The 14,205-nt window shown below is 35.9% G+C and overlaps 1 protein-coding gene across 2 annotated transcripts; it reads left to right on the forward strand.

Moving 5' to 3' along the window:
* The first annotated feature begins 1,682 nt into the window (after positions 1-1,682).
* Positions 1,683-13,700, forward strand: LOC140808693 (uncharacterized). 2 transcript variants are annotated; one of them, XM_073165870.1, is made up of 13 exons: positions 1,683-1,875; positions 2,009-2,366; positions 3,770-3,950; positions 4,022-4,071; positions 4,657-4,749; positions 4,827-4,915; positions 8,970-9,048; positions 9,208-9,290; positions 10,080-10,158; positions 10,254-10,962; positions 11,815-11,898; positions 12,031-12,739; positions 13,185-13,700. In XM_073165870.1, exons 1-13 carry the CDS (start codon positions 1,844-1,846, stop codon positions 13,315-13,317), a joined length of 2,679 nt encoding a protein of 892 aa, XP_073021971.1. In that variant the 5' UTR covers positions 1,683-1,843; the 3' UTR covers positions 13,318-13,700. The 2 variants fall into 2 exon arrangements, with proteins under 2 accessions (XP_073021971.1, XP_073021972.1); XM_073165871.1 differs by having other exon boundaries at positions 1,684-1,875; positions 3,773-3,950.
* Positions 13,701-14,205: the final 505 nt, after the last annotated feature.

Below are 14,205 nucleotides of genomic sequence, written 5' to 3' on the forward strand. Positions count from 1 at the left end.
TTTATCGGATTCGAATGCAGGAAGAAAGCAAGAAATTCACAACTTTCTCAACACAACAAGGACACTATATCTGGGAAGTATTATCAATGAGATTGGCTAATTCACCTCAGATATTTCAACGAAAAATGGATAATCTATATTATTTCAAATTTATGTTTGTCTATATTGACGACATTTTAATTGCATCTAAAAATATGGAGGAACATATAAAACATTTAGAGATTTCTCTAAAGTTTGCAAGGAAGAATGACTAGTTTTATCTGAAAAGAAAGCAGTCATTGCCACAAGAAAGATTGAATTTCTTGGAATAGAAATCGATGAGTCTAAAATAATTCTACAGGATCATATAGTAGAAAAGGTGCAAAATTTTCTAAACGAGCTAAAAGAAAAGAAATGACTTCAAAGTTTTCTAAGAGTTGTTAATTTTGCTGGGATGTTTATTAAAAACCTAGCAAGGTGTTCAGTCCATTACTGAAAAAATGATAAATTTATATGGACGAAAGAACACACACATATACTTAGCCAACTCAAGGAGATTTGTAAAAATCTTCCGAAAATGGCTATTCCCCAAGATGAAGATGATTTGATATTATATACATATGCCAGTGATCATTGGTGGACGGCAGTTTAAACCAAGCTCACATCATAAGGAGAACAACCATGTAGATACTGCAGTGGACTTTTTTCAGATGCAGAAGCCATAAGATGACATATCAACGAAAAGAATTTTATGCAATAAAAAAGACTTTAGAAAAATGGACATTATTTTTACTTGCAAAAAATTTACTTTAAAAATTGATAACACATAAGTAAAAGTTTTTTTGAGAAATAGAATAGAATAACCCGAGAAGGCTAGATTATCAAGATGACAAGCGTTATGTCAAAATTATATTTTTGATATTGTGATTATAAAATCTCATGAAAATAATCTTGCAAATTTTTTAACAAGAGATGGACATCGATGAAATCAATGTCATCATAAAAATGCAGAGGCATTTGAGGAACACCTTGGAACACTTCAAAACGAGTTCAATAAGCTTGTCCTAAATGCAGAAGTTGCGGTAGGCTACAACAAACTGATAAGATAATTGTCTCTGATCGAATCTGAGTGCACTATTGCATCCAAGTTTAGGAGATCATAACAAACAATCAATTTTAGTATTTATTTCTCTTGAATTCATAGACTCAGATTTTATGATTTTTACATAAATCGGTGTTTATAACATCCCACAAACCAACAGTATCAAAATTTGTGCAAACAATGTTTGTGCTACATGAGCAACTATAGAGGCCCACATGCCACCTCCCAATATCATGCATGGTCCAATTTTTTGTTTTTGTTTTTTCCAAATATGTATTCAACGATAGAGATCATTGGATATATATTACTATAAACTTTATATTTACTAGTTGTTTTTTATTCTGACTTTGGAAAAGATTTGCCCAACATTTAGTAGAACTCAAATATGAATCCTTTGGTCAAATAATTTATGATTTAGGCTTTAAAAAAAAAATTAAATTTTTAGAATTTTAAAAATAATATATTAAATTTCAAGAAGAAATGTTAAATCTGATATGAGTTAGTCATAATAAATAATTAATAGGAAATTAGGTCAAACCAGAAATTTTCTTGAAACATGAGGGACCGAAGTACAATTAATGACCTCCAAGGCAATTCTCAAATCTCCGTTTACCTCTTGTCCCTCGCTCCTTCCCTCTTTCCCTTCACCATTTCATTTCCAATTTCCAATTAAATTTTCAAAAAAAATAATTTAATTTTTCTCCCCGCACAAATAAACGCTACACGGTCAATTAATTTTCCCCGTATTTTCATATTTTTCTTATGGCATTTCATGTTGCTTGCCCAATTACATGGTACCATTCTCTTAATCCCATGGCTCAGCCCACTATTTATTTCTTCTAATTATAGTTTTACACTCACTGAAGTGTGTGTTTTTTGGGTTTTTGTGATGTGGGTTTTTGAGTTTGAATGATACTGTGTTTGCAGTCGGAAGATATGCTTCTGTGCGCTGGGATTTCCGCGGAGGCTGCAGAGCGAAAAGGGCAAGATCGAGTTTTTGCAGGAGGTTGCTGGGGTTGAGCAGTTCTTGAAGGATCCGTGGCTGATCAAGGCCAGGGAGGATGCGACGATTCAGGTTATGGTGCCCAAGCTGGTTCGTTCCTCCGTTGCGGCGACTCAGCCGCCGCAGCTTCCCGCTGCGATGGGTGTTGGAGGCGGAGACAGCGGGGAGGAGGTGGCTGCAGCTTCAGCGCAGGTGAAGAGGGTGGCGCTGCAGAAACAAGCTACTGCTGCGTCATTGGTGGCAGAGGATTATGCGAGGAGGTTTGAGTCTGGTGATTTGATGGTGAGGGTTTTCAAGTTATGCAATTCATTTTTTTTTTACTAAGATCGACATTATTCTTGTGGGTATTTTTCCTGAAAAAAATGTGCATTTATATGGAATATGTGGAGTGTAAGTTGTTTACTCTCTTTAGGCAGTCTTGGTTTCAATTATGGGGTGAGTGATGAGTACTTGTTTGTATTGCTAGATTTTTTAGTTAATTTAGTTTGAAATTGGATTTTCAAGTTCGCAATATGCACATTATGCCACCTGAATTTTTGGATACCGTAGTTACTTGGATGAAGTTTATGTTTTATATTAAAAATCGTTATATGGGAGTTATTGTGGTTACTGTAAAGCATCGTGGTATGTGTTTCAATGCTGGGGCTGAAGTTAATGCGATCAAGGAAATGTTTTCTAGTATTGCAAGTAATTCTTCTATGAAAGTTCTGGTTTTATTGCACGTGGATGAGGAAGTCGTTATTTCATTGTGGTAGTAGTAGTTACCGTCACCATTATCATTAGCTGTCGGTTTACATACTGATCTTATGATTCTTATCTCGTATGGACTATCGGTATATTTTTTATTAAGAGCTTATTTTGGAGATTTTACCTGGATGAAGACACTGCCTTTTGTCAGTTGTTTGGGGGTGTCTGTTGCAGACAACTTGTAGCTTTAAGATCGTGTTTTCGTGGCAGAGGTTAAGATTCCTTCCCCTATTGAAGAAAACTTTTTACAAGAAGGCTATACACTTGTTCAATTGCTTACCCTGTAGAATTCCAAATCCAGGCTGAAGGCTGACCACACCTTAAATTTTTTTTGTGTTTGGATCCTACTTCAACAGATTGAGTTTTCTGATATTTATGATCTCTAGGTTAAACGAGTAAGTACTCCCAAGGATTTCTTTTATGATACTCAATTGTATGTTCTATGAAATTCACTATACATTTGGCGAAAACCTGCTGGAAGATGATGATGATGATGAACGATCTGTTTTTTCCTCAGTATGATTCCAGCTTGGGAATTGGCTTGGCCAGAGTTAATATCTCGACCTGCCATGTCTTAGAACCTGCTTGATACTTGCACAAATTTAATGAGTGTGGCTAATGGCTATTAAAAAATCGGTTAATGTCTTTATTCTCATATGGTTGCATTCCTTTGTATTTTTGCAGAGCTGCTCCTGAATTATGTGCTTGTTTGCTCCTCTTTGATTGAAATTATTATTTATGCACTATACTGAAGCATGAACCCTAATCATGTTATAAAGTCGGCAAAGTAGTTGATAATTGTCTGTTTCTTTTTCATCTTGCTTCATCAAATTACATGCCTTTTGGTATTTATGTAAAGATTTTCTGTGAATGCACTTATTATGTTGATTCACGAAGGTAGAATTTCTGTTGAGATGCTTGTGGACTGATTGTTGTAGCAGACGTCTATGAAACATGCCTCTGGAGAAGAGCAAGGTCAATCGAATGTCAAAGTTATGTGCCGGCTATGCTTTAATGGGGAAAATGAAGGTGGTGAAAGGGCAAGAAAGATGCTATCTTGCAAAACTTGTGGCAAGAAGTATCACAGGAGCTGCATAAAATCTTGGTCTCAAAATAGAGGTACCATTTGTAGCTGCAAACAAGTTACTAGACATGCGTTTGTATCCTTTGCATGAAATTTTTTATTACAGATCTTTTTCACTGGAGTTCTTGGAGTTGCCCCTCTTGCCGGATATGTGAGGTAAATATCTTTTCTTTGCTATAGAATCACACTTCTAAAATTAATAACTAAGACTTGTTCTTTACGGGAAAGCATTCTACTATGCTGATGATAATATTCAAGGGAACTCAATGCTAAAAGTTAGTAGAGCCAGTTAGTTGTTTTCTTGGAGATTTTAATTCTATTTCAGAAATCAATAACTCAGTATATCATGCAGATAGCTTCTTTAGATATATTGTTTTGGTGCCTCTATGAGTAGCTTATATGTGCTAATATCGTGAGATTGCCATTAGAATACAAGGAGGAACTAGGAAGAGTTACACGACGAGACTGATATCCGGATCATTTTCCTTGAAACCATAAGTTATACATATTTTTTTGTGGTACTAAATAATTGAACTATGTAAAAAATGCACCTATTTTGTGGTTAAAGCATTGATATGAAATTTTGATAAATGAGAGAGGGTGCTGTTTTTATTCCTTCTTCTCCTTCAAGTGTGCTATTGGATGGCTTATTAGGATCTCGATTTGATTTCTGATTATTTATCGAAGTCGATGAAACATGGTTCAAACATTGTCTTCACTTTTCATAATTGGCCTCCTTAGGTTTGCCGAAGGACTGGAGATCCAAATAAATTCATGTTTTGTAAAAGGTGTGATGGCGCATACCATTGTTACTGTCAACAACCTCCCCATAAGGTGGGTTGTGAATTCTGTATCCTCTTAATCATGTCCAATTTTTTAGTGCCTCATGTATTTTCCTTTTGAGCATGCAGAACGTTGGCCATGGGCCTTATTTGTGTCCAAAGCATACAAAGTGTCATAGCTGTGGTTCTTCTGTTCCAGGAAATGGGCTAAGTGTAAGGTATAAGTTTTCGGCAATATTTTGGAGTTTCTCCTTGTCCTTCATATCCTAGGAGCTTTTGCTGTCTTTATTTGGTTCTCCAAGTTATCCTGTCAAGTACCAGACTTTGTATCATGGACAATCAACTCATTTTGTAATCTGGAATTTTAAAAATCGTTTCTCTGAGTTAGCATCTGTGCAAGGAAGGTTTTTGTGTTTCTAGAGTGGAGTTACCATCTTAAACAAATTAACATCATATACATTTCACAGTCCTGGTTTTTCCGGGATTAGTTATGCATCTTAATTGTTTATGGATATAAAAAAAATGCTTCTGAACCGTTTATGGATATAAAAAACAATATGCTTCTTAATCGTTTATGGATATAACAAAAAAATTATTTTCTAGGATAATGAAAAACATTACAATTTAATTTTTTTCAAATTTTGGAACTCTTCATGAATTACGTATTGGTTTTCTTGAAAAGGGAGTTGTGGTATTTGAATTTGAACCGAGCGGTATGTTCCTTTTTAGCATGATCTCCCTTGCTTTATTTTATTATTTTTGACTGTATAAATGTGATAAGTTGAGGGTGTTGATTACAATGAGTATCGGAGAAGGCCGCAAGTTCCTAATGTTCTTCAATTTTAGGTTATTATTATGCTCAAACTTGGGTTCTCATATCGTTGTTGCCAATAAAGTTGGTGTTTTGTTTCACTTACAGTTTTGTGCACTCAGGCACATATGCTTTGTAACCTAGGCCCAAAGCATAAACCAAGGCGCATGTCATATTTAAGTAAGGCTCATGCCTTATTGGTTTGCGACATGCTCGAGCACAATATTATAATATCTAGACGCGTATAATTGCAAATTATTGAACAATAACAAAACTATGTTTAATTATTATACAAGACAATATGAAGGGCTATTATGTTGCATTTTACCCTGAATTGACAATCCATTCTGTGAAGTGTGTGCCTCTAAAATGCACCTTAGGCCTTTAAAGTGCACCAAGGCACGTGCTTGACAGAAATGATGAATATTTGTGCCTCGCATCATGATTTAACTTATGAAAGTAGTTACAGAGGGTGAATAGGGTGTGTGTTAATTAGAAAACCTTCTATCTCTTTCTGTATGTTTTACTCTTCCTATTTGGAGAACTCATTTAATTGAGGAAGAAAGATAGGTTTGTGAAGAATAATGTTGAATTCGCTTATACAACATAATTAGAATATTTGTTTAGATTTTTAATTCTTGAAGTTAAATGGAACTTGTCTTTGGGACAGCTGATTAAATAAGTAGTTTGTTAACTTTTTGGTCAACTATCGACAGTACTTTCTGGTTTATAGAGTAGAGCACTTGAATACTTTATTAAAAAAAAGAAAAGAAAAAAGAACACTTGAATACTTTCTGTCTGCTTTGGTGGAGATACTATGTATAAGAACTTTCTGGATTACTTTTTGCTGGATCTAGTTATATATATTCTCTCTCTTTCCATTTTCTAAGACTGATGATATCTCATTTGTAATATCTAAATCCATTCTGCCCTCTTCCGTGGGTGTGGCTTGTCTATTATTTGGTTTATTGGGGTTTTCCGTAATTATGGTAAATCTTGAACATTCGTTGGAGTTGATTTTGTTGTTTATATACATGATTTACCTTTGTTTCTATGAGTTGAGAATCTTTTATGTAATATTTAATCTAGAGAAATGGAGATAATAAGTGTGTGCATTGCATGCCGCAGCTGTTGTTGTGATAGTCTTACGGAGGACAGGAAGACAATTTTCTTTATGCTCTATGAATACTTTTGAGGGTGGGGTCAACACCTTCTCTGTGGAGATCCGGACGCTGATCTTTCTTCTTAATCATCTTTGGGATTTAATTATCAATTCAGATAAAACAAGGTCTAAAAATTTTTCTTTTTAAAATACAAGTGCGGAAGGTAATGACATCTACGTAATATACATATCTGTATAACACTACGTTTCAGTACAAAAATACAATAATGTACAATAGTCTTTCAATTAATCTAAGGTTTGACTACTAAAGTTCAAGTAATAAAACCTATCTATATCCAAGTCCGGAATCACCACGCTAAACTCGTCTTCTCTCATCATCTTCTCGACCCCGATCTTGCCCCACCTGTTGTCATGCACACAGCCGGATAACTCCGGTGAGAATAAATCCCAGTATAAAACATGGTAAGCATGTATATAAACAATCTAAATCATAAAACATGCTATCATGAACGTATTCAAAGAAATAGATTTCATAATCTACTGAAATCAAATCACAATAAGCATGCAACTCATTTCAGATAGACATGCAATTTAAATCCAATCATATAAACATGCTATCATACTGAAAGTAATAAACATGGGTTTCATAGTCTATGAAACCACCTCTATAAACACATGCAGTTCTAGTCAAATCATGTCTAGACTCGACTCCACTATAACTCTAGGGATCCCGTTGTGAATAAGACGATCTATCATCTACTCTCCAATCGGGGTGACGGTACGTCTTATTCCCAGACTTCGGCCTAATCTGTATCCACATCTACAATAGGAGAGTGAATCTTCCCCTAAGCTGTGATATCTACCGAACGTCTAGAAGTTTGACGGATCTGTCAAGACTCCCTATCTTAAATGCAATGCATATAAATCTATAAACAAAGCAGTAGCATATCAGCATATAACAAAAACATATTCACCTCAGAATATAACAATAATCTAGTATGTGATTTTGTTGGGAAACTCAAATAGGATCTTATTTGAGTTGTGTCTTCCCGAATATCACATGAATTATACCTTTGTCGTCCCGGTCTGACGAAGACGATGACCTGTACTCAAATCTGTCCATATCGAATCTGAAATGACAATATCGAATACCCTGTATCAGTGAATAACTCAATACACAATCTGTTCTGATCAATACTTAACTCAGTACATAATCTGATCAATATCTGAACAGGATACAATTCAATTCATGTCATCGATATCACAATAAAATCGAAATCATATCTGAATCTGATCAATCTAAATCAACTGATGTTTTGACGGCATAACAATACAATCTGAATAACCCCGTCAGTTCTGAACATCACAAATATAATACTGGACTCATAATCGGTGTCAAAATAACTCATAATCTGAATACTAACACAATTCTGATATAGAATCTCAGTTAATATCTTTCAAAAATCATAACAATTACAGAAACGGTCTGTTCTTTAATCTGACTTCAATTCTATAATGTCTACGGTAGCAGAAACATCATATATGATTCATATTCAATTCTGACAATATCATAATTTCAAATCTTGTCTAAACGTAACAAAACTTACGTCTAGTTGTAGCCTGCGTTGATAGGAACACAGTACTGAAGTCGGATTCAAAATCAGACGGACGGATTTCTCGCAAATTAATTTCTAAGGTCACGAGCTGAAATTCTTCCCCCAAGTCTCGATTTTCTTTCTGAATTAACGTTTGTATGTATATATATATATATATATATATATATATATATATATATTCAACTCGTGCATGATAACCCAAGTGGCGTCGTGCATGTGCTGCACGTTTCGCGCATATGCGCCAATAATGTCGCGCATATGCGCCGGTAGCTCATACCAGCATTTTGCTAACTCGCGCATAACTCGCGCATATGCGCCATTTAAGTCGCGCATATGCACCGATCATTCTGCCCAATCCGCGCACGTGCGCCATTTACGTCGCGCATATGCGCCGATCATTCTGGACATCCCGCGCATGTGCGCCGTTCAGTTCGTGCATATGCGCCAAGTGCTCTGCCTCCTTCGCACATGTGCGCCGATACCCGTTGCGCATATGCGCGAGGCTTCTCCTTGCACATCATATCAAATCATCTTTTGGCTTTCCCGATCCGATTCGTTCTGTCTATACTCATAACAATAATCACCAATAGATTATAATAATCATCGCTAACTCATTTCGGATTAACGGGATAAATTCCTCGGGCATTACATTCTCTGGGCAGATTTGTTTTTACAATAATGAAATCTGACTATCTCACAATCATAAGACTGAGTTATTGCAGGTGGTTCCTAGGGTATACTTGTTGTGATGCTTGTGGAAGATTGTTTGTGAAGGGTAATTATTGCCCTGTTTGTTTGAAGGTACGACTTAGTGCCCCAATCATTTGTTTTGATTTGATGTGCTCACTCTGTTAGTCAAATTGTACTTGCTAAAGGTTACATCCATGCCTAGCATGGTGATATACTAAACTTGATTTGAAGCTAAAAAGGTTGATAACTTGTTTGTTGTAAAAACTGAAGGTTTATAGGGATTCTGAGTCGACACCTATGGTTTGCTGTGATATCTGTCAACGCTGGGTTCACTGCCCCTGTGATGGGATCAGGTTGGTTCTCTAGTTTTTGTTCATCAAGTTAATCCCATTATGATTTCCTCCTTATTTTTTCGCAACCTTATCTTATTTACACACTGCAAATCTATGTATATAAATGTAATATAAGTAATTTCAGCATGCTGATGTATCACTCCTCTAAAATAATATCTCACCCGTACACAACTTAAGTTTTCACTATTCATAATCCTCAGTAATTCTACAAACTTTTCTACTGAACTGTGAAAACAGTGAAAAAAGATGAGAAGAAATAAAGTCCTTGCGAGCACTCAGCACTGTAATTCTCTGTTCATTTCTTCCCCCTTTCCCCTAAAAAAAGAGACAGAGCACTTTCCACTTTCCTTTTGTCCCTGGCAGTAACAAGTTAGTTCCACCATTCAGCCTACTTTGACCTGCGTCTCTGTCTCTGTCTCTGTTTAGCATTCTATTCACACTCCGAGCTTTGATTTTGGCTGGAATGTGTGATCGAATTTGTGCACTTATATCACCCTAGACATGTTCTCTTTCATGGCTTTTTGTACTTGACCTAAATTACCAGATTGACCTCGCAAGCTTCGCTTATGTGGTGTTATTTACAAGTCTCCAAATACAATAATGGATGACTTCTCTTGTGATATTGGCCATGACTTTTCTAGGGATGATTATTTTTAATTTTATTGGTCTTCAAGTTTTTGGTTCTACATGGAACCCCGGCTATTTTTGTATCATAGGTTGCTCTTTTGATTAGATTAGTTAGCTTTTGATTTATTATTTTAACTTTTTGTTGGCTGCTATTCCATCCAGCGATGCAAAGTACATGCAATTTCAGGTTGACGGACATCTCCAATATGTGTGCCCTACATGTCGTGGAGAATGCTCCCAGGTGGACTTTCTTGCATAATTGGTTTCAATATATGCGCAACATGTTAATGCTCCCTCTTTTACTGATGTTTTCCTCAATGTCTATCCTCTTCCCAGATTAGGAATCTCGAGGAGGCTGTTCAGGAGCTCTGGAGACGAAGAGATGAAGCTGATAAGAATATGATAGCAAGCTCGAGGGCTGATGCTGGGTTGCCAACTCAGGAAGAAATATTTGACATTTCACCCTTTTCAGATGATGAAGACAGTGGATCTGTAGTGTTGAAAAATGAAAATTGCCGTTCATTGAAGTTTTCTCTTAAAGGGATAGGTGATAGTTCGCCAATAAAGAAAAAAGAACATGGAAAAAAATCATCAAATAAGAAGTATGGCAAGAAAAAGGGGAATGAAACATTATTCGTTATTGGAACTGATGCATCCCAGAAGTTTGAGAGACACCAGGATGGTCAATTGTTTGGACGCAGAACTGGTGATAACTACAATGAAGAAATGCAATTTTCTGGTGAACCGGCTGCTGGAGATAAGGCAGCAGGCATACGTTCAGTTAACGAAGCAGCGGTGCCTAATCACAAATACATTGATGAGGTTACAGAAGCCACCAGAAAGAAGGCATTGAGAACAATAAAAATAAAGAGTAACAAATCTTACGGAGATGGAGAAGGAATTGGAAACAATAGTAATGTGAGTAAGACTGCACAAGGACCCAAGCTTGTTATACATTTGGGTGGACGAAGTAGAAATACATCTAGTCCTCCGGGATCGGAGGTTTCAAATGTTAAGAAGGAAGAAGTTTTGACTTCACCATACGGTATGTCCTATGAGATATTTGTGTGTTTATTTTGCTTTTCTTTCAATTTGAATTGTTAAACTTTGCATGCACATACAATTTATCTGGAATTTAACATATTAGGGATCAAGCTTTGGTAGTGCAGGAAAGCGAATTCTATAGAATTTATGGTGGAGTATTTACTGATTGTTTTTGGTATTGTAATTTTACTGTGTAAGAAATGTAGCTAACGAATACTTGTTTTAGAAGTCAATTTCTGCTTTGGATTAATGTAATTAAGCAGAATCAATCAAATTCAGTCAAATTCCGGGAATTTGAAATTATCGGAAAAGAACCCTGCTGATGATTGAAATTCAACAGCATATGATATCCACTTAATGGAAATGTGAGTTTTATCTCAGAGTTGTCTCTTGCTGACTTGTTTGCCATAAACATGCCATTCGAGAGGACATGGCAGGCAAATTGGGCATACTAGCGAGCGATCTGTATTTTCATTGCCCAAGTATTGCACCTTTAGTATTGTGGATTTACGAATGGGAAATCCCTCTATATATTGCTGTGAAAAAGTTGTTCCAGTGCAACATGCAGGAGACAGAATCTTGGTCTTGGATTTGACATGTTGAAACCCATTGGTTCATAGATATTCCAATTACTTAACACGGATAAACTATTGAAATATGTTTGAAAATCCGATGAGAAGTTTTATTCTGCTTAGTGGCATTTGGAAATAAACATTAATAGTTAGAGAAAATAGGATATTACAGGGAGAGAATTAACCATGCACCAATGGATAAACCATTTAGCTAGTCTCTAACCTATTGATTTTTACTTTATGATCATTCATTTACGAAGCCATGTTTCTCATAAATACAGTGGGCACTGAGGATATTATTCAACAGAAACATCATGAGTACATTGACAGTCCTGATAATGCAGTTGAATCCGGGGATAAAAAAGGTGCTACTCTTTAGTTTAAGAAATGTTGTCGTCTACACTTTCTTCATTTATTCTCATCTTTTATATCTCGCAGTACTGTGTCTACTTTTTTTTTTTTTTGCAAATTAAACATTTATGTCTTGTGAGATGCAGGACATATTAGCCACACTGATCAAATGAAAGGTTCCAAGTTACGAGAAAAAGAGGTTAACTTGATTAAGATCAAGAATACCAATTCAAAAGCTTCCGACGTTAGCTCTAGACTTTCTGTAGGCAAATTCAGTCATGAGGATGAACCTGTTTCTCTAAAGAATGCACATTCAGTGTTGGGAAAAAAAAGCATTGAAGATGGTGCATCTACAAGGAGTGGTTCTGATGTCCTAGTTAGCCAGGGGAACAAATATTCTTCAATGAAGTACGCAGAGGATAGGCCTACTGTTTCTGGGGACTTGGACGATGGCAATAGTAGCATTCCATCAAATTCAGAGGCATCAGCGAATGATCACAAGCCTTTTTTGAAGTTTAAAATTCCGAACAATTCAAACAAAGGAAATCAAAATGTTCCCGATAATTTGAATCAGGGATTAAGCCGAAAAGAGAGATCCGATTGGAGAGTCCATGTGGGACAGATGGTAATCCGAACTCCCTCTCCTTTGCCTCTTCCTGGAAAGGAAGAGATAACTTATAGGCGTGGTCAAAGGTCAAAACGGCGTAGACCAGTACCAGGTGACGAAGATACGTCACAATGGCATGAAGACAACACTATGAAGGAGTTCACTGATGCAAACTGGGTATTGCAGAAATTGGGAAAAGATGCTGCTGGTAAAAGAGTTGAGATTCATCAGCCGTCCAATGACTCCTGGTGAGTTTCTTCTTCTTCTTCTTCTTCTTCATAAAACAGTACGCATACATGTATATGATTACAAGGTAAAAGAAAATGAATTCTATAATGTTTCTCGGGAATTTAATGGTAAGAAATGACCGATGCACTTGTTAAATTTTTAACCTTTTCATTTTGTGGCTGTAGACATTCGACACAATTTAAGATTATTATATTAGTACCCCACCACCACCACCACCACCACCACCACACCACACCACACCACACCACACCAAACATAAAAATTACCAATTGTTAAAAATGAATTATGATCACAATCCCGGGTCAGGTACCGAATAGATGGTTTGGTGCACATTGTACAAGTTTTAAGTAATTGATGTTTTGTCCATGTATCAGAGGCTTCATCTCTTTCTGGGATTTTAGTGTTGATCCAAAGATTGAGCTATCCCATTCTCTTTTCTTTCAGGCATAGGGGAACAGTATTAGAAGTCTTAGAGGGTACATCAACGGTCTCCATAGCACTTGATGATGGAAAGCCCAAGAATTTCGAACTTGGGAAGCAAGGAATCCGTTTTGTTTCTCAGAAGCAGAAGCGTTGACTTCGCTGGTTTTACGCAAATGTATGCCTCCCAAAGATGACAGGCGAAAGATTTTTATGGTAACTCGAAAGTCTAAATTGTTTTGTGCTGGAGCTTATATGAGGCAATTGTATTGTATGGTATCTGAAGCCACGAGATGGAGGGAGCTTCGGTTTTACTCCATCAAGTTGTACCCTTTCATCTCAGTGCCGCCAATTCTTGCTGAACTACATCCATTCGGAGGAATAGGGTGCTTTTGACATGATTTTGCTCTCATTTTCTTTAGGAATAGGAGTTGAAGTCATGTTTTAGACTACAGTAGTTTATATGGCTGCATTTGCACCTAACATCAACTCTATCAATATTCAGCTTGTGTTCAATTAAATGAATTCTTCATCATGCAACTATCCAAAATTAAGATGTTCATCAGTTATAGAGAAAAAAGTAAAATTTTATAAGCCTCTCTATATTATTACTGCAAATAAATTCCACTATATTTTCACTAATCATATGATATTTTGTGATATTCTTAAAACTGCCATTTTTTTAACTTGTTTACTAATCTTTTAAAGGTGCCATTTTTGTGCTTGATGCCAAATTGATCTAATTTTTTTGTACTTATAATAGGCCATCGTTCCAGTTTTTCTTTTTTCTTTATTTATTTATTTATTTTTTTTGTGAATCAGGTATCGCTAAAATTTTCATAAATAGAAATATGATAATGATAGGGATCAATTAAATTGTTAGAAAATTCTTTAAGTAGGTTGGTTGATGAGAAATTCATTATGCAATGATATAAATATTAATTCAGCAACTTTTTTTTAAAAAAAATAATAGACAGCAAATATTGTTACTCTACTATTTTTTAAAAAAATGTTCAATTAAATTTGAATAACCTCACGCTAATAT

The sequence above is a fragment of the Primulina eburnea genome, chromosome 13 (genome assembly GCF_022965805.1).
Source record: "Primulina eburnea isolate SZY01 chromosome 13, ASM2296580v1, whole genome shotgun sequence".
Classification (NCBI taxonomy): domain Eukaryota; kingdom Viridiplantae; phylum Streptophyta; class Magnoliopsida; order Lamiales; family Gesneriaceae; genus Primulina; species Primulina eburnea.

What these genes read in the sequence shown, in the direction of transcription:
- LOC140808693 (XM_073165870.1), top strand. Translation starts at nt 1,844, where the DNA reads ATGGCATTTCATGTTGCTTGCCCAATTACATG. An exon ending in GTTGCTTGCCCAATTACATG is followed by an intron (nt 1,876 to 2,008) that starts GTACCATTCTCT and finishes CTGTGTTTGCAG; the next exon opens with TCGGAAGATATGCTTCTGTG. An exon ending in AGTTTTGACTTCACCATACG is followed by an intron (nt 10,963 to 11,814) that starts GTATGTCCTATG and finishes TCATAAATACAG; the next exon opens with TGGGCACTGAGGATATTATT.